Source organism: Abramis brama (genome assembly GCF_963993115.1).
Source record: "Abramis brama genome assembly, chromosome: 3".
Lineage (NCBI taxonomy): Eukaryota > Metazoa > Chordata > Actinopteri > Cypriniformes > Leuciscidae > Abramis > Abramis brama.
The window spans coordinates 14,477,808-14,493,354 of NC_139965.1; the positions used below are offsets into that span (position 1 = coordinate 14,477,808).

The 15,547-nt window shown below is 37.0% G+C and overlaps 1 protein-coding gene across 2 annotated transcripts; it reads right to left on the minus strand.

The window, feature by feature from the left end:
• Nucleotides 1–904: 904 nt before the first annotated feature.
• agfg2 (ArfGAP with FG repeats 2) lies at nucleotides 905–15,296 on the minus strand. 2 transcript variants are annotated; one of them, XM_084107425.1, is made up of 14 exons: nucleotides 14,457–15,296; nucleotides 13,859–13,952; nucleotides 11,070–11,185; nucleotides 10,826–10,973; nucleotides 9,660–9,786; nucleotides 9,370–9,474; nucleotides 8,583–8,615; nucleotides 6,979–7,167; nucleotides 6,344–6,428; nucleotides 6,161–6,207; nucleotides 3,790–3,873; nucleotides 2,476–2,580; nucleotides 2,194–2,264; nucleotides 905–2,044 (listed from the first exon to the last, which is right to left on the minus strand). In XM_084107425.1, exons 1-14 carry the CDS (start codon nucleotides 14,621–14,623, stop codon nucleotides 1,997–1,999), a joined length of 1,419 nt encoding a protein of 472 aa, XP_083963551.1. In that variant the 5' UTR covers nucleotides 14,624–15,296; the 3' UTR covers nucleotides 905–1,996. The 2 variants fall into 2 exon arrangements, with proteins under 2 accessions (XP_083963551.1, XP_083963552.1); XM_084107426.1 differs by lacking the exon at nucleotides 8,583–8,615 and having other exon boundaries at nucleotides 1,098–2,044; nucleotides 14,457–15,244.
• Between the last annotated feature and the right edge of the window lie 251 nt (nucleotides 15,297–15,547).

Consider the following 15,547-nt stretch of genomic DNA (forward strand, 5'->3'; position numbering starts at 1 on the left):
TGTGGTGATTAGTGTTTCATTACACTGTAAAAAGTGCTCAGTTGACATAACTTAAAAAAGTGAGGAAAACCTGTTGCCTTAAAATTATTAAGTAAATAAACTTCATGTGTATGTGGAAGTTCACATAACTATTGTTTTTCAATTACATTAAGTTTATAACATAAGGAATAAATGTTAATTGTTACCATTGTCGTCATAAATATCGTGTTAATTTATTGCAGATAAATAGGAGTGACAATAGAGCAATTGTCCACAAGAGTTCAAAAGCAAGCACTGTTGTAATAACCCTTTAATACATTCAGAAGATGCCGAACATTTTTGGTTTTACTTGTCACCAGGAGAAAAAACAGGTTTGTCTAGACATGATAAATAAATCAGTAATGCAGCTGTACGTCATAATTGTAATTCTAAAAAAACACTTTATTTTACCGTGTCTTTGTTACATATCTTACATGCATTCACCATAGTAATAACAGTAAATTATGCATAATAATATGCAACTAACCCTCAACCAAACCGTAACCCTATAGTAAGTACATGTTGTTAATCAATACTTAAATATATAACTACACTGTAACAATGACACCTTAAAATAGTGTCTTAAAATTCTTTATTGAATACTGTATCGTGATTTAATCATATTAAAATGGATCACCTGTGACATCTAGTGGACTAACTGGTCCATTGCAATATTTGACAACATTTTAGGTTCAAATCTACGTTAAAAGGCGATGCATATATTTTTAGAAGCTGCAATAGTTCACCAAAAGTACTCAATGCTTCTCTCTTAATTCTTTTAGGTAAAGTATAGCATTTTGCAGTTTGACTTTTTCCACTAAACAAGCTATTTCAATCTTGACTGCAATCACCCGGTCATAAAAATTAGACTAGGTCAGGTGAGAGGTGAAATTGATCCTTTTCATTTTAATTTTCACTTGAAAGCCCTAATGTTCATAGAGTGCAAATACATTCATAATGCGATAATGCTCTTCACAGAAAAATATAAACGGAGCTGTCGTAAAAAGATATTGCATGAAATTTCAAAAGCAGCAAATTCAATTGGGTCACATGGACAATCAGATACACGTAGACGCAACAGTTATGGATAGCTTTATGCAGATGCATACATCTCGATACAAAGACATTCTATATGAATCCTTTTGCAAAAGAAACCATCTCTACGTTATACAGGAAACTTGATGATATTAGACAATTTTTGGTCCATACAAGAAAGGTTTTTTTCCCTCATAATCACTGAAACTGCAGTACATTCAGCAGCTTCTGGCTCAGCTTGAGAAGCGCATGCAGTCTGACAATACACACAGGAATACTTATTAACGCTTCGAATGAGCGTCAAAATAAATAGAAACAAGCCCGGCATACATACACACACACACATAAGTGGCGAAATGCCTGTTTCGTATATGGCGTCTTATTAACATGCATCTGAATCAAATAAACTGAATCAAGTCGGCACTGAGGGGAAAAAGCATTACTGAGATGATCTGAAGCTTCAATTGCTACTATTTTATTGAAATGTGTTGACCTCAGTGTACGAGTGAAGTAAGTGGGCACTCAGGTTAGGGCGATATTGGCACGAGAAGTTCAGCTTGAGTTCGAGTGTGTGTGTGTGTGTTAATGGTTCTCATAAGCACCTTTCATCTGAAGTTCTCCTATTATCAGCAAAAAACCCCACTGATATAAGGCAAAACCCACAAACGTGTACACACACACAGGTTGATTTACTGTATAGCATCTGGTACAAAAGGGCACGTACAAACACACACTCACACACACACACACACACACACACACACGCAACAAAGCATGTACAGAGTTACATGTACAATATCTGCTAACAAACAAACACCCACACCTTTAAACACACATGAAGACACACACACACACACACGCAGAAGAGTTGGATGTTTTCTGTAGGTATGGCGAAGTAAACAAGCTCCACTCGCTCTCCTCTTTCTCCATGGCCGGTTCGGGATCAGATGAAAGGGTTCAGTGATGCTCCTCTGCTCGGGTAAACATTCCCCTAAGAGAAGCGATGGAAAACACTCTTAACCCCTTCACACACACACACACACTTACAGCCTGACATTCAGTCTGCAAGTGATTTATGATGTATAGGCAAAAGCTGATTGACTACACCGACTCTTGTCGTAGAAAGAGGATCATGCTTACAGTAAAAGGGTTGACAGACATTGGTCGTGGGACTTTGGGGACGGACTCAGGGGCCGGAAATGAGTTGAAGCCTGCAAACAAACAGGATAAAAATAGCACAAAAGTTTCAGTTCAGATCAACAAAAACTGCATCTCACTTCGATCATCTTGAGTTTTCGCTCTGCCGTGTCTCTTCTGAAGTGCTAACTCCTTTCTGATTCTTTTAATTGATTGGTGGACTATTTAAAGAACGGGTTTCTCTGCCATTAAGCAGATTTAAAGAGTTGAGCTCGCGATACTCACCGTTGGCCTCCTGGTTACTGGACTGTTGGTGTGAAAAAGCACTTTGGGTGACGGATGCAGGAAAAGAGACGGACTGAGGAAAGACAGCGGAGGAGGACACACCATCTGTCAATCAGAAAGACATGAATATAGAGTTCAGCACTTCACAAACATGCAAACTGACTTTGACATCTATCCATCTATCTATCTATCTATCTATCTATCTATCTATCTATATGTCTTTTAATCTATCTATCTATCTGTCTGTCTGTCTGTCTGTCTATCTATCTATCTGTCTTTTAATCTAACCATCTGTCTATCCATCCATCTGTCTGTCTGTCTGTCTGTCTATCTATATCTATCCATCTGTCTTTTAATCTATCCATCTATCTATCTATCTATCTGTAGATAGAAATGCAGTCAGACAATAGATAGACAGACAGATAGATAGTAAAAGTAAAACACAAAACTATCACTATCTATCATCTATCTATATTTATATGTGTAGATCGATAGATATGCAGTCATACGATAGATGGATTAAAAGACAGACAGACAGATATCTAGATAGATAGAAAGGAGTTTTGTGTTTTACTTTGGACATAAAAGCCCATTTACAGAGTATTGAACTTTTATTGAAAAGTTTTGAGTTTTATGAACTTTTATGAGTATTGAGTATTGAATGTTCAGGACATCATCATGATAAAACGATAAATGTGCTGACTGCTAAAGACAAAGTGTATTATTTCCTCTTAACTCTTGGACTTCAGCCGACAATAAATCCACCAAACCACTCTCTTTGCATTGAAATTTTCCCAGGTGACATCACTGTTTGTGTTGGCTTTGAGATCTACCACTAGGTTGACAGCATTTGTGCGAGTAAGAGTTTTGCTTGATTTATTAGAAGTAATAGTTCCACACGGGAACACCAGCAATATCCAGTTATCAGATTCAATGATTTATGGATTAAGCTCCTTTTAAGCCAAGTACACGTTGTCAGATTTATAGCATTGTAACAATGTGTCCTTCACAAGACATAACTATGGGCTTGTGTCCCACAATCAGATTAATAATGACTTGGCTGCATGGATCATTCAGTGGGAAATCTCCATACATATCTTAGGTCGGAGTTGCATGCAGTTCTTTACAGTCAGTTTCTGATTTGTGACATCTGCAGTCCATAAAGTTATTTTATTGATATATTAAAGGTAAAAATCTAATCCTAGCTCATTTTTTCCCAAAAATGCAATTATACTGAATTGCAGTCTTGCTGTTTTCCAAAACCCAAAGCATGAAGTGGGCATGGGAACACACACACACACACACATCTCTAACCTGAGGCTGTGCTTTTGAAGGGGTTACTGGGAGACAGGACAGACTGTGTGCAACTCGCTGTAGAGTTGAAGGGGTTTGGGAAATCTGAATCAGAGAGAGAAAAAGTGTGGTTATGAGTCACACACAGCAGAAAGTCTCTCATTACCATGAACTGCACTTTGGATCTACCCGTGTTTTGGCTTAATTATTGTGAATTTACAGATGTTTCCATCTCAGAGACTTTCTGAGGTCATGCTGTGAGATCGTAACACACAAGCAGCGCTGGGACTGGGTAGTTAACTGATTACATGTAATCTGGATTACGTAATGAGATTCCAATGAGATTTTATTAATTACATAATTACAGGTTATTCTCACAATGTCAGTAAATGATTCATTATTCATGTTATTCATTCATTTTCCTTTCTAAAAAAGCCTATTGCTTATATACGGAAAGTCAGAAAGTCTTCCAGGTTTGTGGAATTGCACACACAGACCAGCCACTAGATTAACACATTGATTATTATTATAATTATCATTTAGTGAGTCATTTAACCATGTATTACTGTCTTTGGAAGGCTTTTGTCTTTCAAACACATTAAAACATACAAATTCACATCATTTCATATGTACATGCAATGCAGGGATAGATTTATAGATTTACTTGAAGTAAACCCTGAGATTTTAAGTTAATAAGTTAGGTTATTAATAAAATTGAGTCAATGATAATAATAACAATAAATAATCAAATTAATTTCACAGTTATCTGATGTTGGTTAATGGTCAAATGACATGCAGGTAAACAAATAAAATATATTTCATTTTAGTAAGTGTTTTATTTAGATTATTTTAAAATGTACAATTTTTATGATTTATTTAATAGTTTTTCATTAAACACACAAACCCCCTGCAGTTCCTTCACAAACCCCAGTGCTGACGTAATATAATATTTAATGCACTTTATGTTGTTGATAACAAAGAATGGAATATATTTTCTTTCTTTTTCTATTTTTATTTTAGATAAATATGGTACGAGATTATCCTACGCAAATCAAATGTGATAAACGAGTTAAGTAATTAATCTAAAAGTAGTCGGATTATATTACCTTGTCATTACTATCTACATTTTTTGTCGTCATTTGTGAAGAGTGTGGATTTGGGAATAAACTGCTGCTTCAATGTATATGTAATGAGTGATTATAATCAAGGTATTCATCAATATTTTTCCTCTAGTTGAATGACTTCTCAAGGCTTGTGAGATTTTACTTTGTTATAGAAGTTACCAGTGTGATTACTGAAATGTTCTTTTCATGTATTCTCTAATGTCTGTATTTGATATCTGAATGTAGTGACAGTGCTTTGCTCATTTAGCCCGGCTTCCAGAAATGAAATATGGAAAGATGTTTTGTTTTGTTAAGAAAGGTGTCAATACATACATCTGTTTTTCGACTATAGGTCACAGGGGTCATTGAAGTCTATAGTTTAAAGGAACCTTTCTCAATTAAAGCCTTACTTTCAAGCGTCCTCTCCTTCAGAGAAAGAACGCATTATCTTGATGTTTTGAGACGACTCTCCTGTTTATAGTTAGAGCCTGGCCAAATCCAGCCTTGGAAAAGCTGTGTGTCGGCGTGTGTGTTAGTCTTCTTGGTTACAGGTTAAGGAACCACTGGCATTATGGGAGACTGACTGAGTTGTTGTTCGAGACATGCTGGCGCCCAGCAACCCAAATCTGCGACCTGGAAGGTCACGACGTGCCAAACTTCAGGGTCCGAGTGTCAGCTGCCTAATCGATGGAGATATGCTTCAGTCTATCTGTATATGTGTGGAAAATTACTATATTTATCTGTTTCTTAGCCAATGAGAATCATTCAACCTGAAGCAAGGACATAGCTTAGACCTTGGTGAAGGGTTTAACTGCTGTGTGTGTGTGGCTGTGATCTTTGTAACTGTAAAAGAGCGGCCTACGAACTCCTGTGTGTGTGTCTTGAAGTCTTGAAGATGAACTTCTGCTGATGAAACTGCAAACTATCTTCAGTAAATCTTTTCTTTCAATTTATTATAATTCTGACTCCGGGTCTTCATTCATTCATCATATCTGGTGTTCTGGGTCTTTGACTGTAAATCCCCTTACATTTGGAATCAGTAACTGAGTACAATTTGTAAGAAATCTACCCAAGTTACTGTATAATGACAGCTGAGGTTCTGTTTAAACACACGGGATTATTACGGATCAATGTATATTTAAAAAAAATAAAACTATTATTACTTGTTTACTCACAAATAACTGCTTTAAAACCCAAGTCAAAGCCAAAAGCCATTTCTATTGTAGTTCAGAATCAGTTCTGGATGGGTTAACTAAATAAACTACATAACACTGCTGTGAATTGCTCACTTGCAAACGTTTGAGATCCGGAGGTGGCCTCGGGAACACCTGGGGAGCTGAAGAAGAGAGCACAGGAGATTGAGGGAAACCTCAACAACAACAAAAATGCACAGTAATGTGGGTTGGAAAATCTTTCTATTTAGTTTGGACTGATGTGTGTAACTAATAGGATTTTTTTATATTAAGTTTTACCTTGCAGGCGTGGAACTTGAGGACAGCCGGTTCCCGAAGAGGGTGCTATACTGAGGCGGTCCATCAGAGGGAGCTGTTGTAATGGCTACAAAAGTGTAAAAGGGCTTGTCAAAAGCTATAACATGTGACCCTGGATCACAAAACCAGTCACAGTATTTGTGGCAATAGCCAAGTGGCAGACCCATACATTGTAAGGGACAAAATTATAGATTTTTCTTTTACGCCAAAAAACATTAGGATATTAAGTAAAGATCATGTTCCATGAAGATATTTTGTACATTTCCTACCGTAAATATATAAAACATTTATTTTTGTGAGTGAATGCAGCACAATCGTGAACGTAAATGGACAACTTTAAAAGCGATTTTCTCAATGTTTCGTGGTTTTTTTGCAAATTTTCAAATAGTATCTCGGCCAAATATTGTCCTATCCTAGCAAACATACATCAATATCAATGGAAAGCTTATTTATTCAGCTTTCAGATGATGTATAAATCTCAATTTCAAAAAATGTGACTGGTTTTGTGGTGCAGAGACACATATGTAGATTTCAACCATGCAAGCAGAAATGCACCAAAGTTTGAAATTATTTTGAGATCTTTATCAACTAGCTTAAAAGATATCCCCATAACCTACCTGTGACAGGTGTGTTGTCTGTGAACACTTTATCAAGCTGTGATAAGACTGCATACTTATCCTGAGTGACAGGGGGCGGAGCAACAGAACTGAGTGTGTTGTGGGCGTGGCTCAGACCCCCAAAATCCAAACTCATAGATTTAGGGAAGGCCCTGAACGCAGCTCCTCCCCCAGTTGACAGAGTGCGACCTAAACCAATCAGAGAGGCTGTCAGTGATTACGCTCTCAATGCTTTTCCAATCAGAGTTGCTATTGATATCTAAAGATCGTCATTTTGATTCATTGAAATAAAGCTAAAGTTGAATTACTAAATATACTAAAACTGAAATAAATGTAGGCTAAATAGAAATATTAGCATAACTAAAATGTTAACCAAAATTAAAATGTAAACTGAAAATATAGAAATAAAAGCTAATTCAAAATATAAAATACACTGCCAAGGCAACATAAAAAAGTCGCTGTTTGGATTTAAACAGGCAAATGCTTAAGATCATTTTTTACAGTGATTATTATGTTTCTAGCATGTTATATGTTTGGCAACAGCTCTTCTAACTCTAATTGATGGAGTGTGTAGCTTTTCATTTCTTAAACAACCATGCAGGAAGACACATGATAATATTCCAGGATGTCAATGTTAAGATTCATCAGGCTCAAATCGTGAAAAAAATATCTTCTGTGTTTAGCAGAAGAACTACATTTATAAGTTTGGAACAACTTGAGGACAAACTTGAAGAATTTTTGCGTATTGAACATTATTAATTGTGTTACATGATTACTAAACTTTAGGCTGCACTGGCCACCTGCTCCAAAAAACATGAAAAACACTCCAGCTTGATACATTATTCTTAAATATATTTATATTTTAGAAAACAGAATAGACGCAATAGTACAGAAACACAAATATTCTCCCATACTTGAAATGACTAAAATCAAATTCCATACTTTTCCATGCAATATCCTTTATTGGTATTCCAGTGTATTCTGCAAATAATCCTACACACTCTTTCACGCGTGAGCACAGACGTGCCACGAGCGCTTTTCTAAATATACCTTTACTTTAAAGCCTGTGCCATTTTCATTATCAAAGAGCAGATTGTGTCTCCTTGACCCGGCAGAGCTGTGATGTGTGTGTGCAGGACACATTCAGTATCGCTCTGTGACTTTAACACGGCACTGCTGGAATCTAGAGGCTCCGTCTGAAGCCACCGCAGCGAGAAACATCTCAAAATTGTGAACATTTTTTCAATTAAATGACATTAAAATGTAAAATGTTTTTGTAGCTCGTTTCAATTTAGATGCACTGGCTAATATAACACTCAAACATACTGAATAGTGCTTATCCTGCATTAAGTCTAGCTTGGTCATTTGATCTTGATCACTGGTTTATTGTTAACAGCGTTATTCCATGGGGGTTCAAGTCTGCATACTGTCAAGCTTTTCCTCTGCTTCTCTCTCTCTGACACACAAACATTATATCTGCATTTTATTATGTCACTTTTTTTCTGCCTGTCATGGCTGGCTCACTCAGCAATCCAGCCAGATGGTCTGAGGTACAGCTGAAGTGTCTGCAGTGCACAATCACATATATCGTTTATGCGACTTACCTAAAGTAAAGCTGTTTTTGAAAGTGCTACTTGCTGTGAAATAAAAGATAAATTGAAACTGTTATGGCTTAATAGTGAATCATTTTTTAAAAATGCAGAAATTTTGATATAACATGGGATCCAACATTTTGTGAATCCAAATTAAAATGCTTCTGGTTTTCATTTTTAAAAATATTTAATGCTAATTTTATAGTGCTGGGCAACGATTAATCGTGATTAATCGCATCCAAAATAAAAGTTTGTGTTTACATAATATATGTGTGTGTACTGTGTATAATTATTTTTGTATATATAAATACACATATGCATGTATATATTTTAAAAATATTTGCATGTATATATATTTATACATAATTTATATTATATATAAATATTTTATAAATAACACATTTTTCTTAAATATATACATGCATGTGTGTGTATTTATATATACAAAAATAATTATACACAGTATATACACACATATATTATGTAAACACAAACTTTTATTTTGGATGCCCCGCACTATCATTTTATGATAAATTTAAGTAAAATTTTGTTAATTTTTAACAAACAAAAAAAAGTTACATAGTACACCTTTAAATATACTACTATTAAATGTACATCCTATCAAATTTACAAACTTCTTTGTTTTAAATATTTCATAAAAAACTTTATTTCCAGGATTAAACAAAAAGAAACCCCAGATTTTCAACGTGGACTTTTGGACCCCACTTTATACTTCATAGAAATGTATTTTATGTGACGGGCACAATATGTGTGTGTGTGTGTGTGTGTGTGTGTGTACCTGAAGGACGTGGAAGGGCTGGAAAGGAGGAGGGATGATTCTGGGGTCCCATTCCCGAAGAAATGATTCCCGGCCTCTGTCTCTCCACGCCACTTAACAATGTGTCTTAGACAGAAAGAGAGAAACAGACAGAAAGGAGAGAAGAGGAAGAGAGAAAAGTAAAACATTTAAAGACTAAATCACAGTCTAATGATGACTCACGGTACAGTACGTCTGTGTAATTAATCAGGAGAGACCAGACAGAAGGAGGGGAAAGGAAAGGGAGAAGAAAAACAGATTGAAGGCTGTACCTTTAATGGGATGATCTCTGAAGCTCTGTGAGCGAGTCGGTCTGGCAGTGAACACTTCAGTACGGCTATCAGCCGGAGAGACCGCAGGAGCTCTGTCCCATATTGACAACTGGGACTGGGACTGGGACTGTGGGAATACACACACACACACACACGCATTGAAAATCAGATCACCACCCTCGATGTGACACATTTTTAGGGAGGTTTTCAGATCAGAGATGAAAGCTTGAACCAAAACCCTCTTTTCCTCTCAAACAGTCCTCCAGTTCATCAGGCCTGAGCTCATTACAGTGAAATTACAGCTTTAATACTTCACTGATGCTAAGCCTATTTATATAATCGAGAGCTTTTGATGTATTTTCTCTTCCATTTATTTTAATACTACTACTAATTGTGTTGATTTAAGGGAAATACTTTTAAAACTTCACTGACACTAGGCCTGTTTGTATACTCTGTTTTACTTCTACAATCATTTGATGTCATTTTCATTTATACCACTACTAATAATAATAGTAATAATAATTATACTACTACTAATAATAATAATAGTAACAACAATAATTTAGTTCTTTAAAGATAAATTACAGCTTTCAAACTTCTTCACTGACACTAAATCTATTATACTCTATTTTCCTCCTAAAATCCTTTGATGTCATTTTCATTTGTAATAATATTATAATTATAATAAATAATAATAATAAGAAGAAATTACATCAAGGGATTGATAATACTATTTTCAGTCAAATAATAATAATAATATTATTGAGAAATTACATCAAGGGATTATTAAAAAATAATATTAATTTATTAAGAAATTACATCAAGGGATTATTAAAAATAATAATAATTTATTATTAAGAAATGACAACAAGCGATTAATTTTATTATTACTATTATCAGTCAAATAATAATAATGTTCATTTATTAAGAAATTACATCAAGGGATTAATTTTATATATTATTACTATTATTAAGTGACTGATAAAAAAAAATAGTTATTATTATTATTATTATTATTATTATACGACAACTAGAACAAAAACGTAGGCAGGAACGATAGTAACACTAATAAAACCAATATACAAAATAAAAAAAACATTCAACAAGATGGTACTGAAATTTTTTGCTGTTTCTCTATCGCTCTTCAAATCTCTTTTGTTCCTCACCAGTGTGCGAGTGGGCCGGGCCGTGGGGTTCAGAGGATGTCCCGGCGGAGGCTGGTTCTGAGCGGGCCCGTGTGGAGCTGGAACAGCCTGAACCCCCGGACCCCACGGGGACTCCACATCCCTGCGCATCTTGCTTTTAGAGAAATGCCTGGAAAAACAGACATTCTTTAACTTTCATCTACACACAATCCATTCGGTGCATGTCTTAATCATTTCGTTTGATCCAAACTGAGACCACACTCACCATTTCTTCCTCTCATATTTGTCCTGCAAGAACTCTTTCAGCTTCTGTGTGTCACGTGCATCAAAACAGCCGTCTGTTTTGGGGTCAAAAGTGCAGAGCCAGGTCCTCCTTCCAACCTAACAACCCCATAAACCAAGAACACAGTTAATCACGCTTTTAAGCCTCATCAACTGTTACAGGCTAATCTTCATATTGCATAGAGTACTTTCTCAAAGGAGATGTTAAGTAAGGATTTTAATGTAAAATTGATGTTGTGCACCATCATTTAGAAAGCATTTTGCGTCTTTGGGGTTGTGTTTGCAATTAACTTAAAAGCTTTATTATTACTGAACATTAATAGTTAATGTAAGCATGTTTACATTAACAACAGCTACTGTTTGTTGCATTATAAGGAAACTGTGTGCTGTACATGTGTCTGAGGTATTTCAACAAATTAGACTGTGGCTCATGAACTTATTTTAGCATCGAATGAGCTTCGGTGCAAATTAGCAGGCTCAGTTACACAATGTGAACTGTGGATTAGTGGCTGTGTAGTTTTCATTTGTCGTTCACTTTAATGTCATCACTAGCATTGATTTTAGCTATGCCGGTCTGTTCCTTCTCATACTCAACACACTTTACTGACAGAGAGGAGGAATGAGTCAGAAGAATTTTTTGCCAGTGTTACACAACAAGCATGGCGCCCACCCTCAGAGCATTCATTTGGCTTCAACTGCAACGAGCAAGAATCCTGTAGTGCCAATTGTGGGTGTGAATGTGAGTATGTGTGTGTTGGTTGGGGAGTGAAAGAGCAGTGTCTGTACTTGAACCCCATTCAGATTTGCTTACCAGAAAGGCAAGTTCAGTCACACACTCATGGGAAAAACGCAGTATATTACGAACTTAAAACTATATATTATGCCCACACACCAGCTTAACACAAGCTCTTGGTATCTAACTATCTAACATTTTCTCAAAGCACTACCAAGTCAAACTGCTTTTGTATTTTATATGATGGAAGCCATCAAATGCTTTTAGTCTAATCATTTCCACAGATGGAATAGGTAGTTTTGACAGACATACACGCAAGAAATACAGCCAAAAATAAACTGCATAAGTGTATCCATTACACATGTGGTATTTTCTATTAATAGAATTCACGTTATGTTGCACATAAGGTTGATAGGTAAAATGGGATATAATATATTTCTTTAATATGTTCAAGGTTTGCTGTTTTTATTCTATTTTTGCTATCAATTTTAACAATGTATTAAGGCAAGAATTAAGGCGGTTCTGAAGGCAAAAGGGCTTCCAACCTGGTACTAGCGAGGTGTACCCAATAAAGTGGCCAGTGAGTGTATAGGCCTGTATCCTTATTTAAATCATTTACCGTGATTTTTTCCTTCTTCAATGTTGAACCAAAATTGTTTGTGCTCTTTCTGACCTTTTTTCCTTTAAGACTCCTATGCACACCCTCTTCGCATGGGTAGCAGGACTGTGTTACGTTTGCTTTGAGCTTTGGGTCACGGTTTATTTCAGGGGTCAGGAATTTTTACCATTATGATGGCAAAAAGCATGTTTCCCCATTGATCTCCATTCAAAAGTAACCCTTTATAATTATGAACAGGGCTTGGCATTAACACCCGTCACTCCTACAAGCCATTTTGGCGGGTTGAATTTTAAAATATCTGAAATAATAGACTAAGTGCAATGTATCGTAGTCAAAAAATATTGATTTTACGATACATATCGATACTGAAATATCTGAAACAATGCTCATTTTCCACAGAATAGATACACAATACCAACTCCGACAGCGAGTTACACACAAACCCGCCTCTTGGGCTTGAATTTCGGGCTTGAATTTCGGCATGGGAAATTGAAAGCTGAATAAATAAGCTTTCCATTGATGTATGGTTTGTTAGGATAGGACAATATTTGGCTGAGATACAACTATTGAAAAAATCTAAACATTGAGAAAATCACCTTTAAAGTTGTCCATTTATGTTCACAATATTGCTGCATTCACTCACAAAAATATTTTTTTTAATATATTTATGGTTGGAAATTTACAAAATATCTTCATGGAACATGATCTTTACTTAATATCCTAATGATTTTGGGCATTAAAGAAAAATCGATAATTTTGACCCATTTCATTGTGTATAGTTGGCTATTGCCACAAATATACCCATGCAACTTGTGACTGGTTTTGTGGTCCAGGGTCACATATTTTCACTCATTTCCACAGATTCTGTGCTCACACACAAAGTGTGCGTGCATAATCCCCCCTCTCAGCAGTAAATTGAGTTATTTTTCGCTGCTTATTGCACTTAAACAGTCAAATACACACAAAATAATGTCAAAATGCCGGTCTTGGTGAGTATTCACGTAAATGCAGTCAGTGAATGTAAACAGTTGAGAAAGAAAACGCATGTGTAACAGTATAATGGATCCGTGTGTAAGGTCTTAAAGTGACAGCAACCTAATATACCTGCTGCTAAATTATGAGATCATATAAAAAATATCTATAGGGTGGTTTTTCCCCATTGTATCAATGTCAAAATTGTGGCCAGTGAAAATGCTGAGCGGCTAGTAACTTTGGAAATCCAAGGAAGTCTGTGAATAATGTATTATATAATGTGATACATATTAGCATGCAATATTTTAATCAGGCACCAAATAGCGTACCCTTTATTCGCTTTTGGGTCCAAGGGGGACAGAATTTTGCACAAGAAGAAAATTCAATTTCAGCCTAAGAGCAAGTGGTTTCACAGCATCACTTATGTACCAGTAGACCTGCCACTCACCTCGTTACCGTGGTTTTGCAAAAACTCCACTTCCTGTTGGGAGAAGGTTGTCATGGAAATAGACTTAACTCTATGGGGTGGGTTGAGCCCTCTCCTGAAACAGAAACAAACCTAAGCAATGAAACGTTCAACGGGTTCGCATTCATTTTTAATCGAAATATCAGAAACGTGTGAGATAAATGGTGCGGGATGTGGCAGGGCTGTGATAACGATAGTAAGCTGCAAGAAATCTCTTGCAGCAATAAATTACAAAACAGTGAAGGAAGAGGGCTGCGTATATTTCATCAGTGCTGGTGAGGAAACTGGTTCGTAAGTGAAGTGAAGTGCAAATTGTAGGGGAAAATCACACAATTCCTTTGCTGACATGCAAAAAACACTCTTATATTAATGCCAAACCTGAAATCATGACGAAATGATACGTAACACAAGCGAAACTGTCTGGGACACGCCTGAAAACGACAAAGTAGTAGTAAATAAATACCGAATATCTCGAATGTAAACACAACCAGACTCGCGCTGCATTGTAGCCACAGAGTTTGGTGAATGCTACTAATGAAATTCTTGACACAATCGCATGCAATTGCATGTTTTCACTCACAGCATTCCAGAGCATGAGGTGCACACGAAGCAGCCCACGGTGATGTCGATGTAAGTCACCCCGGGTTGGTTGCACTCGAAGCAGTGTTTGTTGACTCCCGCCTGGGCGAGCTCGCGAACCTTGCGCGCGCATATCTCCTGGTTGTCCCGGTGCTTTCTGTTCGACATGCTTCTTCTGGAGCCCTGTAGTCGCGTACACACACACACACACCCCCTGGCCCTCAAGATGGTAATAGGGGAGCCGTTTTCTTTTCACTGTTGCCCACCGTCGCACTTTAATCCCCCCGCCGCCGTAGTGTTTCTCACGCGCGCATACTGAACGCGACTGGTCGTCTTCTTCTCACGCGCTGATGAATTGCTCAGGCATGAACAGAATCTTTACATGCGTAGTCTCTCGTGGTCACGACTGGACGGGAGTTTTACAACCGCCCTGTTTATTTATTCATTCCTGCGGTTTTCTCCTCTGGGCGCGGAGAAAATCCCGATTCTTGTCATTGCTTTTCTTCGCTCTGCTGATTCTCTCCGCTCGCACCGTATCAAACCGCGCAGTCTCTGCTGTTGCGCACCCGTATTTCCTTCCAGGGATTCTGGGGGAGACTGCGAACAGAAACCTAGAGGAGGAGGACGGAGGCAGCTGAGTACTACATGCCTCTGGAAAGCGAATAATGCGCGCGAGATAAGTAGGGACTAATCTGCTTAACAATATTTAGTTTGTGATGGCTGCTGTGTGGTCATTATTTTGTGCTTATTTATTTCCAGCGTTACCCAGCAACGTGAGATTTTTATCTTGGACGCGAGTAGGTTTTTTTTTTTTTCATTATTTTTTATCACGCCCCTCTATGACGTTTGAAATAAAAATCGCTGTCCTCCGTGTGTTTATTAACTCTTTGCATGAAGCACACAGTTTTCCTCATGGACCACGACTAGCACACTTGACGAGTTTTAAGTGAGCGCGTCCTCCGTCCTGTTGACACATTCCTGAGTCAAATCACATTAACGGAGACATCTCAGCAGTTACACTGATGTAATGTTGGCCTGGTTCCTGGTCTTGCAGTGACTGTGAGTGAAAACCATGGTGAAAACACACGTTGC

What these genes read in the sequence shown, in the direction of transcription:
- agfg2 (XM_084107425.1), bottom strand. Translation starts at nt 14,623, where the DNA reads ATGTCGAACAGAAAGCACCGGGACAACCAGGAGATATGCGCGCGCAAG. An exon ending in TGCAAAACCACGGTAACGAG is followed by an intron (nt 11,186 to 13,858) that starts GTGAGTGGCAGG and finishes TGGGGTTGTTAG; the next exon opens with GTTGGAAGGAGGACCTGGCT. An exon ending in CAGAGATCATCCCATTAAAG is followed by an intron (nt 9,475 to 9,659) that starts GTACAGCCTTCA and finishes TTTCTGTCTAAG; the next exon opens with ACACATTGTTAAGTGGCGTG.